The 20,577-nt window shown below is 42.5% G+C and overlaps 1 protein-coding gene across 2 annotated transcripts in view; it reads right to left on the bottom strand.

Annotated features, from left to right (window-relative positions):
- Positions 1 to 20,577, bottom strand: part of nedd4a (NEDD4 E3 ubiquitin protein ligase a) — a 125,297-nt gene that overhangs the window by 7,392 nt on the left and 97,328 nt on the right. For both annotated transcript variants that reach the window (XM_041175037.1, XM_041175038.1), the window contains exons 9-23: positions 20,345 to 20,502; positions 18,160 to 18,286; positions 17,841 to 18,026; positions 17,229 to 17,291; positions 15,473 to 15,592; positions 11,466 to 11,672; positions 9,887 to 9,964; positions 9,636 to 9,690; positions 9,421 to 9,479; positions 8,205 to 8,270; positions 6,776 to 7,005; positions 5,911 to 6,032; positions 5,659 to 5,729; positions 2,432 to 2,527; positions 100 to 173 (exon numbers count right to left, since the gene is read on the bottom strand). In XM_041175037.1, coding sequence (XP_041030971.1) covers positions 100 to 173; positions 2,432 to 2,527; positions 5,659 to 5,729; positions 5,911 to 6,032; positions 6,776 to 7,005; positions 8,205 to 8,270; positions 9,421 to 9,479; positions 9,636 to 9,690; positions 9,887 to 9,964; positions 11,466 to 11,672; positions 15,473 to 15,592; positions 17,229 to 17,291; positions 17,841 to 18,026; positions 18,160 to 18,286; positions 20,345 to 20,502 — 1,712 coding nt within the window. The remainder of the gene's footprint in view (positions 1 to 99; positions 174 to 2,431; positions 2,528 to 5,658; positions 5,730 to 5,910; positions 6,033 to 6,775; positions 7,006 to 8,204; positions 8,271 to 9,420; positions 9,480 to 9,635; positions 9,691 to 9,886; positions 9,965 to 11,465; positions 11,673 to 15,472; positions 15,593 to 17,228; positions 17,292 to 17,840; positions 18,027 to 18,159; positions 18,287 to 20,344; positions 20,503 to 20,577) is intronic.

Raw genomic sequence — 20,577 nt, forward strand, 5'->3', positions numbered from 1 at the left:
AAAAGATGCATCTGAATAATTGACACTTAGTTTAAATATCTATCTTTGACTTTAGTTACACAAAAAGGGACATAATTCCAGAAAATTCAAAACACTTACTGAATGTATTCTTTCTTGTTTTTGTTGGTAACCAATATTTCTGATCCTTCAGCTTTTAGCTCATGTTGTTGAGTCTGATGGAAAGGAAAATAAATTCAACATGTTTTACATAAACTATAAAACCATTAGAAGGTGGTTGTCGCTACAGAGAACACATTTATTGTTTACTAAGTTACAAAATGGCATCTTTCAAATGCCATGCAAGACTTTACAACCAGTAGCATGATTTTTAATACGGTCCCATCTAACATTTTAATCCTTTGATTTGACACATCCAAAGCAATTTGTTCAGTTAATTTCTAGCTATTGTTGTGTAATTTTTTTTTAACAGGTAGAGTGTCTCAAAACTGGCAACCTCAGGAGCGATTTTGGATTTCGTTGGTTTTTGGAGGCAAAATGATGGGCTGGCTTCGGCCTTATGCATATTTCCTCATGCCTTGTCCTATGTGCTTATCCCTCCCTTATGAGTCTTGCTTGGCCTGAGAGACTGGCTATTTCCCTCCGCTGTGTTGCTTCTTTTCATTCCAAAGGTCATGCAAGATATAGTTTCCATGGGTGGTTATTGGCTCTGCTTACCTATCAGTAGCAGAGAAAACTGCTGTACAGTACTTTCATTCACCAGCCATGCCTGCAGCGGGGCACTAATGGCGAGACTGGCACTATGTTGTGACCAAGGTTCAGGTTGGGTCAGGCTGAGCTGGGTTGGGTGGGGTGAAGGCTCGCTGCAACCGCTCGAAGTGTGGGAAATGACAGCCACATGACAATGCATGGAAACATTTATTTTGTTTTTCATTCTACTGCTGGCCGGGGACACATTTGGAACTCTGCCTTCTATTCTAGATTTGTAATTTATCAATTAACTAAATAATCAATTAGCTAAATAAAACAAATCTTTTGGAGACTGAATGCTTAAAAGATTAAACTTTCAATTATGCACTTGTCTCCATGGGGTATTCTCGAATGGCCTGCTTAAACAAACATGTCTGGTCTTTGCATTGCCAGATTTGGGGTACTGTACCTGTTGTATTATCAATAATAAATCTATTTAAATACCAACGACTCAAATTGTAACAGCGTTAACACTGTTAAAACAGATAAAGAATTTGAGTTCAAATTGGTTGGTTTTAAGAAGCACTTTCCCAACTAATCAAAGCCTAAGTCTTAAAAGATTGCATCACACATGTAATGAGAAAAACCCTTGTTTTATTTTTGGATCAGTCCATGAATTTGTAAACAAGTATATCAGCTGGTAACTCTATGTCACCTCAAAGGGTCAAATTTAACACTTTTTCAAGCAGCAAGTTAATGTTGGGCCAGTTTCCAATGAGGCTTTTGCTAAAAATTGTGTTACAGAATTATGGCTTAAAATGCTGTTCCTTATCACTAAGCAACAAGATGTCAAAAATCACCTGTGAATGTACTCTGACTGCTACCCATGTGATGTCACAAGAAAAGCAACGATTTCTTGAAAGGTAAATATCTGTTCTTCAACTCCCTAAAGTCAAACTGTTCAGCAATTTCAAGCTCAGCCTATTACTTCTACATCTAACAAATAACAAAGTATCATCCAAATATTACAGTAGTCACTAGTCTTTATTAAAGACACATATTGCAGAGGCACATGGAGCACTGTAAAGTGTCCTCTCAAACAACTAACATTGTAAGTTGTCAATTTCAATGAAATTGTATTTGACAGCTCTTCTCATCTTGCTGAGGTGATGAACAACAGAAGCTCAAATACAATAAAGCTCTGAGAAATGTTGGATGTTAGATGTCTTGCTCTGCACCATTTGTCACACAGGAAAATAACTGACTATCATGGGAGCTTTAATATGCAGCATCTGTTCAGTGAAAGTACAACTGGGACAGTCAATTACTGCACTGCAATGCAAAACCTGGCACTACTGAATACAAAAGCATGCTCCAACTGTTCTACAGATACTTCCAAACTACTAAGCTGTGCTAAACATGGCACCTTGCTTGAAATTAAGGTTTGCGCATCCTGTCCTGTAAAAACAGGATACAAAATTCAATTTTGAAAACAAGCACAGAGTGCTCTGGATATGTATATAAACATATATATGTATGTATAAATATACGTATAAACATGTGTATATAAATATGAAAGTCAATGCAGTAAGCAAACAATGTAACAGTTACACGTTGCTGTACAGCACTCAAAGTCGACTTTATTACAGAAGTTTTGGTCCAGCTACAACTAATCAATGAGTTTCACAGGGCGAACGTTTGCCCTCAAAACAGACACCAATTCAATGCAACAGTTTCACTGTAAGCTAATTTAATTACAGTCAATGCACAAATGCATACTAACCTGACCAAAAAGTTCTTCGTCAACCACAAATCGAAGATCCAAATCAGTTGGATCATTTTCAAGAATCCACATTAGTGAGTTGTAATACTCACTATCCTGTAACATTAAAAATTACTTGTTAGAAGTTCACATTGTTGAATTATGCATCCTCATTTATAAACCTTTTTCTGAATAAATTGCATCACAAGTGTAAGATGCTGTACCATTTACATTTTACAAACTCTCAATTCCGGAAAAAAAAACAGAAGGGAACCTCTTTTCCCAGATTACTTCAATGATTATTGTGTGAAAAAAAACTCGAGCACTTGAAAACTAACCCTCCATTCTAACTCCCATATAAAATATCCAAGCAGCTAATATTGGACTTCAAATTGTTTTTGTTTTTTTCTTTGCTGCTTGAGATTTTTTAGTGTTCCATGGTAACTAGGTTTGCTGAATGGGTTCATCTAACGGAGCTGCAAACCACACTCAAACGTTTGGCACAGGATTTAGGTAAAAATACGAGCCAAGGACAAAAGCTGGAGAAAAGGCTGGATCCCACGTGCCTGTCGAATAACAGAATCTACTTTCAAAAAGGACTTCAGATCGTGCAAATATTTGTGGAAAACTGTGTTTTGGAAGAGGAATTTTCTTCTCTTGCAGTGTAGTGGTAAATGATTGAAAATAAATAGTTTCCTTTGGCTGAAAACTTAAGCATAAAGGACTGAAATGGGAATTTATGATAGGCTAGCTGGAGAACAAAGGCTCAATAACACAGAATAGATTGAAGGTTTAAGAGAATTTAATCCTGATACAGAAGAATTCTCATTCTTCGACAAGACAACAGCTATTCATGTGTATGTGCATCTATCAGTAATATAAACCTCAGAACTGATAGGACACAGTTGGACCGCATGAATCATGTTGAGCTTGGAGACATAGGGCTGAATTTTCCAGTCAGCATGCAGGAGCAGGCCCAACATGCCCACGCATAAAATGATGCACAATGAGCCGGCTGTGTGCCCACCGAGATTTCAACGTCCCATTAAGGCCGTTAAGAAATTAATTGTATTAGTTCAGAACACTGCCATCCAACTTTAAGGTTGGCGGGGGGGCAGGCAAAAAGCCCAAGCAGCCTTCGCGTTTTCCAGGAAACCTCATCCACGGACGGGATGAGGTTTCCTGAAGCTTCTTTAAAATAAATAAATAAAATTTCCCACCTTTGCAAACATGTCCCAGCTCATGTGACACTGCCTCAGGGAGATTGCTACACTCTTCTGTCTGCACAGGTAGTGCTGAGTGCTACCAGCCACATATTATGCTGGGTGGGCCTTAATTGGTCCGCCCGCGTAAAACGGCAGCGTGGAGCCAATTGCGGGCGGCGATCAGCCCCGTGCCCGCCCCTGCCCACTCCCGCCCAGACCACCCGCCATAGGAAAAATCCTGGTCATAATCGTTGCTGTACTCATTGTTAAAAAACCTCCAAGTAACCACTTAGCACATTTATGGTCTGCAACTCATCCTACCAGTTCCTTAGGATTCCAAGTTCCTCCTTCACTATCTGTTTGTTGGTGTCAATGCTGGAAAAAGTATTCCCCACACAAGTATTGTTTTGTACCCCTAACCTCTGTCTAAAGGTCCATCATTTCCTTCTCTTATAAATCTTACTTTTTGTGGATTGCCCACGTAAATATTCCTGTTACTCTATTTTAGGGCATTATTTACTTTGTCCTGTTGCAATTGGGTCTACTTGCTCTCCAGTCCCTTGTAGCTTTTGTAAATTGGAACGTGACATGAAGTTTCATGGAGGCAACCTCATTTTTTTTAGGAAGTTTTAAGTACACAAAATAAAACAAATTTTCTTAGAGAATCACAAGATAACACTTGGATTGTCACCTCTTATCCCTCAGCCAGAACCTAAAACAAATGATTTAAATCATTTAATTGCTGTTTGTGGCGATTTGCTCTGTGCAAACAGTCTTGTGGCAGTTTCTACATTACAACAGTGATCACACTTTACAAAGTACATCATTGGCTGTAAATGGCTTTGCGACATCCTGAAGTCATGAAAGACACTGGGTGGGATTTTCTGGCCCCATCCACTGCCAGGATTGTCTGGTCCCACTGGAAGTCATTGGGCTTTTGACTGGGCTGGTGAATCTCCTGCTGTAGGTTCCACCATCACAGCGCCAGAAAATCCTGGCCATCATGTAAAGTAGAATAGTTTTCACAGCGAGAACAATTTCTTACGCTCCTTGGGTTGTGAAAACTAATAGATGCAACCTTAGTGACTACTTAGGTGTTGACCTCCTTTCAAGTTAAATTATTCAAAAATGACCTGCTTCAAGCAATGATTTTCCAAGTGCAAGGGAGCTCACACCCATTCTATCTCAAACACAAAGATGTATTCAACACTCGATTCAAATCTGATCAAGGCTTGGCAAGTGGCTAATTACTGGGGGTTCCAGTTTGGGTTTAACCTCAAAAGCTATGGGTAAATAACATTTTTCTGCATTGTTTAGTTAATCCAGAATGGCTACCTGCCAATATTGAATGAAAACCACTTTTGTTTATAACCAAGAAGTTTGTCAATGGCCATTACAACTGACTGACTTCCTGGATTCTTCACATTGTTTCAAAGCTACAGCAACGTGCACAACTAACCAGCATCATTGCCAGGCATCTCAGCTGCAAAACTTCCTGGTGTAGCTGATTAGCATTTCAAATTTTCATGGCCATTCCTCACAGGTTTGAGCTCAGACAGCTACTTTGCCATTGTGTACATCGCTGTGAAACCCAGTTCTGCCCTCATTTAACATAGGGACACAGGGCTTAGTAGGAGTAGGTCATTTGGTCCTTCAAGTCTGCTTCCCATTCAATAAGATCATGGCTGATCTGATTGTGGTCTCAACTCCACTTCTCTGTCTGCCCCACATAACCCTCGATTCCCTTGTCTATCAAAGATCTATCCAACTCAGCCATAAGTAAATTAAATTACCCAAGCTTCACTGCTTTCTGGGGAACAGAACTGCACGACATTGATTCAGAACACTTTCAACAAAGGTTACTGGATAGTGATCAGAAACAGGACTCTGACAGCTCCTTCTCAGACCATCACTTCGAACACTGTAATGAGGCCAAGCACAGCACTTCAACTACTGCCCTGACAGAGGAGCTCACTTCCACACAGGACAGTGCGGCTACAAAAGGAACAATTATTCCGTACGCCTACGGCATGAAACACTTACCACTGACTCCATATCTTGCAGTGTTATTGGCTTCTGGAGCATCATCTTATACAGGGGCCTGATGAAGAACCCTGCATAAATGACAAATAAAAACTGAGTGAATTCGTGCAACTGTAGATAATTGGACACCAGCGTTAGGAAATCCTGCCAACTAAAATACATAGCACAAAATCTCTGCCCTGCACACGATTTGTGAAGTTTCCAAAAAATCCTCAGGTTTAAAATAATATTAATGGAAATCTATGTACCTACCATCTAACAATTTTCCATGATAAACTGCCATTCCAGCTACACGGCCTATGAACTTAAAGTAGGATAGATGCTCCTCATTGCAGAGTCCGGAGTTTGGATTTATCTGTAAGGTGTAATTGTCCCTAAAGGAAAAAGGATATTGGATTGGATTAGATGATTAGAGTCCAGTAGCCTGGCAGACATTACATGCAGTGGGCATCTTAGCAGTAGAAGAGCACACAGAATCTAGTTTGAAAACATTAAAATATAACAGAAGGAAGGAGCTTTGCACCAACATTGAACCATTACATGAATGTTACAAGGTCTGCACCTATCTCTGCATTAATGTTGTTTCACTTTGGCACAACAAGAACACTGTAAAATTATTTATATACTGAAGGGTTAATGCTGTTATGCCATGGTGTAAGAGTAATACAACGGGGGAGATGGTGCCCTCGTGGTAATGTCACTGGACTAGTAACCCAGAGACCCAGGCTACTGCTCTGGGGACACGGGTTTAAATCCCACCTTAGCAGCTGGTGGAATTTAAATTCAATTAATAAATCTGGAATTGAAAGCTTGTCTCAGTAATAGTGACCTATCATCAATTGTTGTCAAAACCCCATCTGGTTCACTAATGCCCTTTTGAGAGGGAAATTTGCTACCCTTATACATGACTCCAGATGAACAGCAATGTGATAGACTCTTAACTGCCCTTTGAAATGGCCTGGTAAGGGATGGGCAACAAATGCTGGCCTAGCCATTGACACCCACATCCCATGAAAGAATAAAGAAAAACAAGTGTACAAAATTCCAGCACTCTTAAGCTTAAGGGTTCTGATATGAATATGAAGCAGTGGTTTCAGGGTGGGAAGTATTAACTTACGTGGCAGAATATTCAAACAGTCCATAATATGGATTGAACATCTCCTTGGAGAGGAGGAAAAACCACTCCCTGGCAACGCCACCATAATCCAATCCTTTTTCAGAGTCAAACTCAATCCACAGTCTGGCTTTAAGGAACTCCACTCTCTTCACAGACATTATTTTTCTGTAGGAATCTTCCAAGATTGCATTACGGCGTAACTTCATTTCAAATCGATTTGGGCCATCGGACTGCAAGTAAATTAAAAATCACTCTGGGTGAGGGGCCTATTAACTGATTCGATGATGGCTTGGCTTTGTAGAGACAGCCAGAGGAGAGAGCAAAAATATCAAAAGGATAATTCCAAATACGAAAATTTACATATGAAAAAAACCTTACATTCAAATAATGCCTTCAGCCCATCCCATCGCAATTTACACCAAAAATTTATTTTTGAAGCGTAGTCACTTATTTTCGTGGACGGTCAGTTTGACAAAAACAGGAACAAGACAAGCAGCCAGTTATTGTGTTTTAGTGATTTCGTTTTGGTGAGAAATATTGATCAGAACACAAGTACTCTCTGTTCTTCTGCAAGTCTTTACAGCCACCCAAACAAGTATATGAGCCCTCACTTCAAAGTCTCATCCAGCAGACTGAGGAGAGCCATATCCAGGCATTCTCAGTCTGTGCTGTGATTCTACCCAGGTTAGATGGATTTGAGTGGTACTCAGACTGGCTTGAAGTCACAATTCCCACTGTTTGGAACAGCGCTGGGTCTGTCCCACACACCCTTGCAACTGATCTCACTGGAGGACCCTGGCAGGTCTGATTGATGTGCGCATCAGCAGCAAAAGGTGAAATTTTCCAAACAGAAAACTTCAACTAACTTTAAGACAACTTTCTTCCAGCATTTCCTTGCTTCGTCTCAATTTTTAGCTACAATTGAAGAACTTCAGAGTTAAAGGAAAGTTACTGTAGGCCAAATGGTGAAAGTAGTTTATAAATTGTTGCACTGTCCATAAAGGTTACATAGCCAGACCTGACTTCTCATTCAATAATTTATTTCATTGGTAAATCATGCCGAAGTAAAGCTATAAATTAATGTTGCGATGTTTCAAGTGACACATTTTAGCACATACAATTTTCTGAAGTGCAATTCTTGTGGCTAATCCCAGCGAATAAAATGAATAAATAAATTATATTTTTGATAAACTTGGTTTCCTGTACCAGCTCATATAGGTGTGACTAACAATGCTTCATTGGCTGCAAAGCTTTTTGGACATCCTGAGATTATACAAAATGGTAAACTTTTCTCCGGTGACTCCCTATCATTCCAGTCTTCGTAAGCATCATGTTATAACTACTTCAAAATATTTCAATATTCTGTGCCAGCACCAATGGAAGCCACAGAGGAAAACATTATCTAAGGTTATTTGATTGTAATACTCACAGGCTTCCGCAGTTTTTTCCTGAAATAATCATACTTCTGTTTGTAATCTCTTGAGTAAGGCACAGCCTATAAAACAGGATCAAAATCAACACACTTTTTTAAAATCTAAATTTGCGATCAGCTTGACAATTGAATTTAACTGTTTACTTGATTTACAGTATACAAAATTAGGTGGTGCTTGGAAATGTAGTAACCTGGAGCTTCCAATATTGATAGTTTCAAAATTTGTCTTAATTCTTTCACAGGATGTGGGCATCCCTGGTTAGGCCAGCATTTATTGCCCAATCCTAGTTGCCCTCGAGAAGTTGGTGGTGAGCCACATTCTTGAACTGCTGCAGTCCATGAGGCGGAGGTACACCCAGAGTGCTGTTTGGGACTTCAGGATTTTGGCCCAGCGACAGTGAAGGAACAGCAACATAGCTCCAAGCCAGGACGGTTTGTGGCTTGGAGGGGAACTTGCAAGTGGTGGTGTTCTCATGCATCTGTTGCCTGTGTCCTTCTTGGTGGCAGTTTTGGAAGGTGCTATCGAAGGAGCCTTCATGAGTTGCTACAGTGCCTCTTGCAGATGGTACACACTGCTGCCACTGTGCATCAGCGGTAGAGGGATGAATGTTGAAGGTGATGGATGGAGTGCCAATTAAGCGGACTGCTTTGTCCTGGATGGTGTCAAGGTTTTTGAGTGTTGCTTGAGCTGCATTCGTCCAAGCAAGTGGGGAGTATTCCATCACACTCCTGACTTGTGCCTTGTAGATGGTGGACAGGCTTTGGGGAATCAAGTGAGTTACTCACTGCAGAATTCCCAACCTCTGGCCTGCTCTTGTAGCTACAGTATTTATATGACTGTTCCAGTTCAATTTCTGGTCAATGGTAACCACCAGAATGTTGATAATGAGGGATTCAGTGATGATAATGCCATTGAATGTCAAGTGGAAATGGTTGGATTCTCTCTGGCACTTGTGTGGCATGAATTTAAATTGCCACTTATCAGCCCAAGCCTGAATATTGTCCAGGTCTTGCTGCGTTTAGATATGGACTGCTTCAATATCTGGAGAGTTGTGAATGGTGCTGAACATTGTGCAATCATGAGCGAACATCCCTATGTCTGATCTTATAATGGAGGAAAAGTCATTGATGCAACAGCTGAAGATGGTTGAGCCTAAGATATTGAAATATTATGTAAAATTCTAAACTCTGAAATTGTAGATTTTTTACTCACAGGTCCAGTGATGGCTACATTCTGTAAGCGAGGATCCTCCCACTGGGTAACTTTGGTATCTGCCAGAAAATATTTTCCATTTATGTTCCCTTTATTTATATGAAGAAACTTAATAGATTGAAAGCAACGGCCAGCTAAAAATAACGTCCATGTTTAAAATTGATGCTACCTTAAAAACAATAACACTTCAGAATTATAAGAAATATCATACTCACTGTGGTCTATATAGAAAACTCTACCATCTGAGTGGACTCTCTCCTCCCAGCCAGGCTGTTGCAAAATAGAATTTAAAAAAAGACCAATATAAGAGAAAACAAATCACTATTAGCAATATTATTTTCTTTTCAAAAATAAAGAAACAACTTAATATGTGCAAAGAATATCTTATATGTTTATATATATGCTATCTTATATAAGATATATGTAAATTTGGGAGGCAACGAGCAACAGAGAGCGGTTAACTCACGGGAAGTGGCCCAAGGTCTGAAGGGTCTAAAGATGGTCGGTGCCTCATATGAACTGGAATTTTCAATCTTGGGTCCTCCTGGTTATAAGATTAAAGCATAGGATTAATGAACATCAAACAAACATTCTACTGAACTAGCAAATACAAGAAAAAGCTATTTCACCCTTTCTGTTTAATCCACGTAATTAAATCAATGCCAAAGACACATGAATTAGGAGCAGGAGTAGGCCACGGCCCTTCGAGCTCGCTCCACTATTCAATAAGATCATGGCTGATCCGATTGTAACCTCAACTCCTCATTCCTGCCTACCTCGATTCCCTTTCTCTCCATTGTTAATCAAGACTCTATCCAGCTCTGCCTTTAAAGTATTCAAGGACTCTGCTTCCGGCGCCTTTTGAGGAAGAGTGCTCCAAAGGCTCACGACCCTCAGAAAACATTTCTCATGTCTTAAATGAGCGACCCCTTATTCTTAAACAGTGACCCCTCATTCTAGATTCTCCCAGAGGAGGAAACACCCTCTCCACATCCACCCTGTCAAGACCCCTCAGGTTCTTAAAGGTTTCAATCAAGTCACCTCTTATTCTGCTAAACTCCAGTGGACACAAGCCTAACCTGTCCAACCTTTCCACAAAAGACAACCTGCCTATTCCTGGTATTAGTCTAGTAAAATTTCTCTCAACTGTTTCTAACACATAGGATACATTCTTCTTCCTCCTACCATTTCGGCTGTGATTTAATAGATACATGTCAGATTGAGATTGGGTGCCAGACATGCCTGGAGATTTAAAAAGAACACTTGAAGTGAACCTATCCCCAGTGAGTTGCAAAGCCCATCTTTTGGTCATCCCTCCTGACCTCCTCTGGCTCCCTATCCATTATTGACCCTTCAATCACCTTATTAAAATGTTGTTGTTAGACCTACATTTCAATTGTTCATCTTAAACAATGATTTATTGAAAAGAACGCAAATTCAGTTCATTCATTTTGCCATTTTATGTACTTTGAAAAAATTATGCTTGAGATATTGAGAGGGGAATAATCTGAATTAACTCAACTAACCTCTTAAACTAACGTGTCACCTACTTTCCCTTCTCTGCATGCTCTCCACAATCGAGACCCAAATGAAACAGTATTTTAATTCTGACCAACGCTGCAGGATTTCAGCAGTATTCCATTTGGCTTCTCATCTGAAGGTTCTTGCCACAGACACAATGTAATGCATCAAAACAGCACTGAGCAGCTAAGCTATACAGGTCAAGGTGGTTCATGGTTGAATTCCCAACTTGTGCCGAATCAGCTGATCTCAACCAGGGTGCTGGTGGTAGGGAAGCTACAACTTGTCTGAGTATCACTCATCTTGTGGTAGAAATATAGATGGGAGATTGTGATAGCATTTAAGTTGGTTTGTAATTTATGAATAAAATATCATATCTCTATTGAATTCAGTATACACTATTAAAAATAAATGCCTTTCAATGTACTATACATTGCACATTACTGATAATGTTCTCCCACTCAGCAGAGGAGAATATTGACCAATAAATCTTCATTCAACGCAACTGGTGGGCTTCTCCTTACCCATGTTGTAGTTTTGGTATTGTGATCAATGAAGAAAGGTCTACCATTGGTTACATTTCGGACTTCCCAGCCTGGAGGGAGAAAGCCCAATTCATATTTCCGTTGATGGTTTGGGGAGCTTTGTGGGGAATCTTGAGGAGACACCGTAGGAGGAAGATATGCTGTGGGGCTCCGACAGGGTTTTGGCTGTACTGCTTCACTAGTGGTCTGCGCACAAAAACAAAATACTTTCCATTAATAAGACGTTAAGTACAGAATTGAGACAATTTATTTCAACTTAAACCATTGAACCATGTTGGACCACTGAAATGTAAAATGCAAAAGGGACAAGCAACAGCTTCTTAGGCATCATGATTTTGATTTATTTTGTCATAAACTTATCATTTTGGGACCGATATAAGCAAAGGAAAGTTTCTGCAATTTGTAACACATTTCGCGGGCTAGAGGCAAAAGAAGTTCACTGATTGGGGTCAGAGGTTTCAGAAAGATTTGCAACGTTCAAACTTGTGTTGATAATGGACAGGTTTGGCTTGGAGATCTATTAAAAGGAACAATGCTAGAGGAAGAGAGCAGAAAAATAAAAAGAGCTAAACAATGCGCAGGCACAATAGTGATCGTAAAAAAGGAGCAAGAGATCACTAAAGTAACATTTGACAAATGCAAGGTTTATGAGGCAAGGGAGTCTGCAAGAATCCAAAACAGTGGGGGGCAGGGGGAGAGGGCACGTGGGGGCATGCACAGGGGGAGAGGGAAAGGGAGAGCGTGCGCAGCGAGAGAGGGAGAGGGAGAGCGTGCGCAGCGAGAGAGGGAGAGGGAGAGCGTGCGCAGCGAGAGAGGGAGAGGGAGAGCGTGCGCAGCGAGAGAGAGAGAGGGAGAGCGTGCGCAGCGAGAGAGGGAGAGCGTGCGCAGCGAGAGAGGGAGAGCGTGCGCAGCGAGAGAGGGAGAGCGTGCGCAGCGAGAGAGGGAGAGCGTGCGCAGCGAGAGAGGGAGAGCGTGCGCAGCGAGAGAGGGAGAGAGAGCGCAGCGAGAGAGGGAGAGAGAGCGCGCGAGAGAGGGAGAGAGAGCGCGCGAGAGAGGGGGAGAGAGCGCGCGAGAGAGGGAGAGAGCGTGCGAGAGAGGGAGAGAGCGCGCGCGAGAGAGGGAGAGAGAGCGCGCGAGAGAGGGAGAGAGAGCGCGCGAGAGAGGGAGAGAGAGCGCGCGAGAGAGGGAGAGAGAGCGCACGAGAGAGGGAGAGAGAGCGCACGAGAGAGGGAGAGAGAGCGCACGAGAGAGGGAGAGAGAGCGCGAGAGAGGGAGAGAGAGCGCACGAGAGAGGGAGAGAGAGCGCGAGAGAGGGAGAGAGAGCGCGAGAGAGGGAGAGAGAGCGCGCGAGAGGGAGAGAGAGCTCGCGAGAGAGGGAGAGAGAGCTCGCGAGAGAGGGAGAGAGAGCGCACGAGAGAGGGAGAGAGAGCGCACGAGAGAGGGAGAGAGAGCGCACGAGAGAGGGAGAGAGAGCGCATGAGAGAGGGAGAGAGAGCGCATGAGAGAGGGAGAGAGCGCGCGAGAGAGGGAGAGAGCGCGCGAGAGAGGGAGAGAGAGAGCGCGCGAGAGAGGGAGAGAGAGAGCGCGCGAGAGAGGGAGAGAGAGAGCGTGCGAGAGAGGGAGAGAGAGCGCGCGCGAGAGAGGGAGAGAGAGCGCGCGCGAGAGAGGGAGAGAGAGAGCGCGCGAGAGAGGGAGAGAGAGAGCGCGCAAGAGAGAGAGAGCGAGAGCACGTGAGAGGGAGAGAGAGAGCGCGCAGCAAGAGAGGGAGAGAGAGCATGCAGCAAGAGAGAGAGGAAACACAGCAAGAGGACGCAGAGAAAACACAGCGAGAGAGCGCAGAGAAAGAGAGAGTGTGCACAGCCCAGTCAGGCTGGAACACTGAAGAGCCTCAACACCTGGGAGTGTCTCAGGATGTAGATGTCGTGGGAGCTGCCTGGGTACCTTGTACAGACTTGCAGAATCTGCATCCTGTGATCACACACTATCTGCACGTTCATGGAGTGGAAGCCCTTCCTGTTAACAAAGGCACCGGGCTCACCCACTGGTGCCTTGATGGCCACATGTGTACAGTCGAATGCACTCTGGACGTGGAGGAGCCCAGCAATCGCTGCAAAGGCTCTGGCTCACTCAGCCTGGCTGGCATTGTCCGTATGGAAATGAAGGAAAGTCAATGCCCGCCTGAACAGAGCTTCTGTCACCATCTGTGACTCATCTATGGACAGCTGATTGGGAGACTCCACACAGATCCCCCACTGACCCCTGGAAAGAGCCAGATGCATAGCTGAGGGCTACTGTGACCTTCAGAGCCACTGGCATGGGGTGTCCACCCACACAGTCGGAGGTGATCTCGGGCCCAATCATCTGACAGATGGAGGTCACTGTCTCCGTGGAGAGGCTTAGCCTCCTTCGGCATCGCACCTCAGACGTATTGAGGTAGCTGCGTCGCCACCAGTAAACCCTGGCAGCAGGATAGTGGCATCTTCTGCAGCCCCGAATGCCTTGGACTGCCAGCTGGCCTTGTGCCCCTTGTGCCTGCATCTCTTCTCCCACAGGTGGCTCTTCTGAAGCTGCATAGGGACACCCAGCCTCCTCTCCCTTATGCCCCTCTCTTCGTCAGAGGTGGTGCCACCTGCAGAGACCACAATCCCCATTCCCAGGGTAAGGGAAGGCTGTCTGATACCTGGAAGGTTCCACACGGTCTGAATTCTCCAGGGTCCTTGGAGACACCAAGGAGTCCTGAAACGAAGCCTGGAAATGCTAACAATGAAGCCCTGAACAGAGACGAGGTTGCCAAGTACCAATAAGTCACCAGCAGCAAACTATCTCCCAAACTCCTCACTACTCACACTGGAAATGCTGCTGACCCTTTTTATCCCGCCCGTGGATAAGGTTTTTGGAATAGTTGGCTGGCCGCTTGCCTGTTTTGCCCGTGAGACGAGCGCAAAAATCACAAGGGGCAATGAAAAATCTGCGTCAATTGACTTTTTACTGGCCTGAACTGGCCTCTTAATTAATCGCGGGCGCAGCTCCAGCACCCGTGTGTGGCCGCCGACCGAAATATCATGCGAGTGTGCGATGACATCAGGATGCTCACCCAACGCCATCACGCGTTATTTTACGCTCGAGTATGTCGGGGTGCCCAGCACGCTGAGCGAAAGATTTTGCCCCATGTACCATCCAGTGACATGACCAAAATGTAACACTCGCTTCTAAAACAATTTTACCTCGTAAACAAAATTTAATAGCTCCACATTCTTTATAGCCACTTCTCTAAAATTGTGGGCAATGCATGTGACCAGCTAAGTGCCTGAAAGTATGGTGGAGGTTTGAAGAACAGCTGGTTACATCTGGGCTCTGTTCCAATTGAATACATGACACAGCCCATCAATCACTTAGGATATCATGAAAAATAGCCCAGATCTCTAGCCCAGTAATTCTGGCAGTAGATCATCAAATTTGAATCTCAGTTTCACAAGTTCTTGGCCGGATCATCCATGGAGAAAACAATTACAGTGGCAGAACAATCAATCCACTCTATCTGGCTGGGGTGTGGTGGAGAAAGAGGAGGAGGAGGAGGAAGACGATGTCAAGGCAGGGAATTTTAGAAGCTAAATCCTGAGCTCATATACAGCATTTGATTAGAGGACTGAACTGACAGAAACAATGGTGAAGTTTGTGATTCAGATTGAAACACCTTCTGGTGGGAGGAGCATTATAACATCAATTCGCATCCAAAAAAAATTTGTTTTCAATGTCACAATAGCTGATACGTTTCAAAAATGTGCAAGTGAACTAACAGCAAGCCAGCATTTTCATTCGGCTAACAATCCATCTTCAATCTAAGAAATAAATGTGTACGTGGAATCATTATCAGTTATAAATTTCCTTAATTTCACCAAATTGATAAAACCATAACAAAATTTTCCCCTTAAGCCCTTCAGCATAACAGATTCATGTATAATCTGCCTATCTGTAGTACAACTTGCCTGCATAACAGGTCGTGTCCAGCTGGTGGTTCGGTTATTGTGGTTGACATAATAAGCTCTTCCCTTATCGTCCTTCTTTACTTCCCAGCCAGGTGGCAATCCTGCTGAAGTGGGTAAAATCTAGCACAGGCAAAAGGTTAAACTAAATTAGCAAATGCAGCCCAACGACACAAAGGAATCACCAAAGGTAGAAAGTTTGATTTACTTATATGCTTTAGTATTAAAGTTCTGTTTTAAAATGGGATTTATTCCAAAAAAACAAGAATTTTGTAAGTTTTCTAAATGTGAACATCCATAGTAAAGCCACATAAGGGAGTCACACGCGAGGGGCTTAACCTATGGGTCAAAATCCTGGAACTCCCTCCCAAACAGCACAGTGGGTGTATCTATATCACATGGACTGCAGCGGTTCAAGGTGGCAGCTCATCACCACCTTCTTGAGAGCAATTAGGGGATGGGCAATAAATGCTGGCCCAGCCAGTGATGCCCACATCCCATGAATGAATAAAAAAGAAAATCTCATCTCTTCGATGTGGCACAATGTTAAATTTATGTTTGATAACATTCCTTGAGACGTTTTAGGATATGGGTGTTATACGAATGCAAGTTGCTCTTTTACTTTAACTTTATATGTTTGTAGCAGCAGATTCACCATGGTGCTCACGGGATAGGGACATGGGAACAGGAGTCGGCCATTCAGCCTTTCGAGCCTGCTCCACCATTCAATAAGATCATGGCTGATCTGGTTGTGGCTTCAACTCCATCTTGCTGTCTGGCCCTTATAACTCTGGACTCCCTTGGCTCTCAAAAACCTGTCTAACTCTGCCTTGAATAAATTCAATGACCACTGCTTTCTGGGAAGAGAGTTCCAGAGACTAACGATACTCAAGAGAAAAAAAAAACCTTAAATAATTTATGTTTATGTAGATGGTTTATGTTTAGCTTGGCTTGTCCTTTTAAAACCATTGTTGAAGTAATTCCATTAAGCCTTTGAGGAAGTGGTATGTACAGGTTAGGATATGTGCTGTGACATTGCTCACTGGAAGTCAGGTAATACAGTGCTGACAGTAATGTACCACTGACAAGATTATTATACCATGTAATGCAAACTATATTAGCCTGCTGAATTGCAGCTGTTTTTAAAGCTGGCAAAGTCTAACAATCTGGAAACAAAAGACTTGTCAGTTATTAATTGCTTTTTGGTCAGGGAGTGTCCGAACCAGAATTTATGATTCAAGACACCATTGGGAGGTCTGACTTCTACCAAATTAGGTTGTCAAGATGAATCCTTTTGCTGAGCTTACCAGAAGGCCCACGGTTCTGGAAATGATCCAATTTTAATAGCACATTTGTCAGTCACTGGGAACCTAAACTAATGAGGATCGCAAATTGGATCATTTTTCTGCTAATATTGAAGGAAATTAAAGAGGAGATTCAACCAAAGCTAAGGTTTGTCCAACCCGCATTGAAAACGCTAAACAAGTTACAGTGGGGATGACTTTAGTGGCTAGAGTTTTGTTTGAACTGTATTGATGCAGGCTAATGGTAGAAAAGAAAAAAACGCGGGCAGTATGGGGTCTTGCGGTCAACAAAAATAGTGATGTGAACCTGATCAGGGTGGCTCCAAATATCCTGCACAATATCCTGAAAGGAATGTCCTTGGGGTGTTTTCACCTACTGAGTAATAGAATATTCATCGAAATACTAAGTAGCTGTGCACATTGACAAATTTTATAAGGAAAAAGGCAAAACTTACAACTGGCAGCATGGGCTGTTCTTCCAAAATAGTTTGCGAACTCCCTCGTCTACTGGAATGACTCTTGGGAAAGTAAAATGGGACATGTAAAATTTCAAAATAATTTGCATGGAGATAATTTTTTTTTTCTACAAATAACACTGCTCAGTTTAATTGAATATTGGAAGGGCAAATAGGTGGAGCTGTGACTAGGTTGAACAAGTGGGTATACAAGTTTCCATGGGCAGAGACCAAAATATAATCCTATGGATTATATAATCCTAAACCAAATTATTCTGATTATTCCACATCGCACTGCTCACAGATATAATGTTGAAGTGGGCTGCACATTTATCCCAAAGTTTTAATCGCTTCATGAGCGCGTGCAAACTGTACACCAAGACTGGCCTGGCTAACCGCTGCTCAAATCCAACAAATGGATATGCAACATTCGTTTAATTCAATTCGAGCATTATACAGGAAGACACAGCATTATACAGGAAGACACTGGCAACTTTCACGTGACACTTGAAAGGTTCAAGTGAACAAACCTTTTAATTACGGGAAGGCTGAAACCAAATATTAACATGCATTTAAATTATAAGAGGCTTAAAAATCTGCGTTTTCACTCACTGAGCAGGAGCTGCGCCGATCTGAAACTGTACACCCAGAAGCCTGAAAACGCTTACTAAGTTCCTCCGCAAGTTGGTTTTGCAAATCGAAACCTGCATTCTGTCCTGTAGGTGTATGGGGAGGTGGGGGTGACTGAGGGTTGCAGCTACTGAATGCAGTTTCATCATCAGTTATAACTTCCCAGCTCTGTTAAGAGAGGTTTTTTTTAAAAAAAGTATTACATTTTTTTTTAAAAAACTAATTCTTCATTTCAACTTATTTTTAATATAACACACTCTTGTACGGATTTGTCATTTAAGTGAAAAGCGTTTAAACTCACATCTGGAGAATCTCTGTTGTTTTCAGGAGTTTCAGTTTCTTCTGATATCTGTCTCCGTGTACTATACACACGCTGTGCCTCCAGCTGGATGTTATTTCGACAACGGTTTATGTCAGATGCAGTGTCCCTGTAGGGGAATTATGGATAACTTCTTGTAAAGCCAAGGTTATGGTTGTCTGTTTCCCTCAAACAATGCAAACACACATCTTTTTCCCTTTTAATACCAAATCTTTCACAGATTTGGGCTTTAATCATTCCCAATAAATGTAAAAATGTAACTTTTCAATCACAAGTGATACTCGAGAGTCTCTTGAAACATCAGAAACAGTGCATAACATCCCCTTGCTCAACTTTCAAAGCAGACCTCCTGGTCATATAATTCTTTATTCTTCCAAAATGATCTAAGCTGCATATATCTTTGTGTAAACATGACAACTGTAAGTCAGCCAACAGGAGCCAGATGCTTGCAGTGCATATTCGGTCTCGCACTCTTCATCTTCTGACTCAATGAAGCATTCAGAATTGTAAGGAGATACCATGAGAAACAAAAGCAGAAGGAAAAAAAATTGAAATCACTCATTTTTGTGTTCAGTAACAAACTTCAAAGAAGGGCCATTTGTATGAGAGTCTGAGAATCCACTATTGTAGCTATTGGTTTCCAATTGTTATCTTGTTACATGGGCTTCAAACGCTCAAGTGAAGATGTGCCCATATGCTGTGATTCTGAGCAACTGGCGTCAGAAACGTCACAATTTATTCCTGAATTCAGTCAAGTTATCTCAGGCAGGTAGACAGCTGGAGTACAACAGGTGATGTGTGAAACTATATTGCTGTTCCTTCACTGTCGCCGAGTCAAAATCATGGAACTCCCTCCCTAGCAGCACTGTGGACGTTCCTCCACTACATGGGCTGCAGTGAACCTCAGGGGCAATTAGGGATGGGTAATAAATGCCGGCCTAGCCAGTGACATCGACATCCCGTCAATGAATACATTTTTAAAAAATGACCCCTGCATGTCAAATGACTTAAGGCACAGTTCAAAGCAGTTCCTCACCGGACAGTAACTGGCAGCCGGAATTCAGCAGCCTTTAGGTTGCTGCTTATGTTACATTCGTGCCACCAGGACACTGTCTCTTGCTGCGAGCAGCAAATTGCTGCATTTACTGAGGCCAGCCACCAGCAAGGAGTGCCTGGCAAAAGGCCGGAACACCTGACTACCGATCTTAATGAATCTGGCAACACTGTGTCAGGGTTACAATCAGCTGAGCGAGAGCCGCTCATCAGGAACTGGGAGCACCGGTCAAGCACTGTAACGTAAAAACTCGAGACCACCTGACAATTGGTATAGCAAGTAAAATCGGGCCCATCTCAATACCACAGTTCAGTTTGTGAAGATTTAGTATAGACTGTACAAATACAAAAAAAAAATCCACTGAGTAATAGGGTAAGGAAAGGCAGTACAATAAATTTACAACCCAGGTGGTTATGAAAACTTTACTCCACAGCCACCAATATTTTAAAATATCAAACCGACCACCTTCCATTGTTTGAACCAATATGCTGTTCCATATTGGAAGAGGCCATTTTGTTAGCATTTAGTATGCAAATTAATTTGAATGAATCGCCAAACTCACTTGAGCAAGAACTTCTCGCTCTTACGAATGTGATTTCACTAAACCAGTATCTTCCTGCTGGCACACATTCTAATAATAGGTGAACAGTAATTCACTTTTACTACTTATCATTCTCTTACTTTTCACTCCGCCTGCAAAGCTGGCTAGAGAGTAGCAGTCAAAATGAGAAGTTAAATATGAATCCCTGGATGCTATTAGCATTAAACACCAAATAAATAAATTTTATGCTCTCGGTTTCAAGGTTGATAGAAAACAAAAGCCATCTTTTCCAAGTTGCACTTTTTATATCACCTGTAGGCTGACCCAGTTTTTATATCACCTGTAGGCTGACCCAGTTTCTCTGGCAGTCTATTATGCAGGGCAGTCGTCTCACTTAGTTCTACACCATAGAGGCGAATCTAACAGCTATTTTTGGAAACTGTTAACTATCTGCAAGTGAAGACATTGCAACAGTGAGCAGAATTATTTTTCAGGCCACAGTGAGACTGGACACCAATTCAAGCACTCAGAGTGCCCTCCTTTATAAACGCAGTGAAATTCTGAAGACTTACTGAGAACTTGGTCGAATCCACTGTGTTGTTCTGGTTTCGTGGTTGACAAAATAAGTTCTCCCCAGATTATCCTGCTTCTCTTCCCAGCCACTGGGCAATGCAGGAGGTGGTTGGCTATGGACAGTCACGCTCTGTTGGTCCAAAAGTTCCCAGCCAGGCTGTAGGTAAAAAGCAACACTGAAGTGTGGAAAAGTAATTGTTTTGAGGCCCTAATGTAATGTATCTACATTTGG

This window comes from Carcharodon carcharias, chromosome 26, assembly GCF_017639515.1.
Source record: "Carcharodon carcharias isolate sCarCar2 chromosome 26, sCarCar2.pri, whole genome shotgun sequence".
In the NCBI taxonomy this organism is placed as follows: Eukaryota; Metazoa; Chordata; class Chondrichthyes; order Lamniformes; family Lamnidae; genus Carcharodon; species Carcharodon carcharias.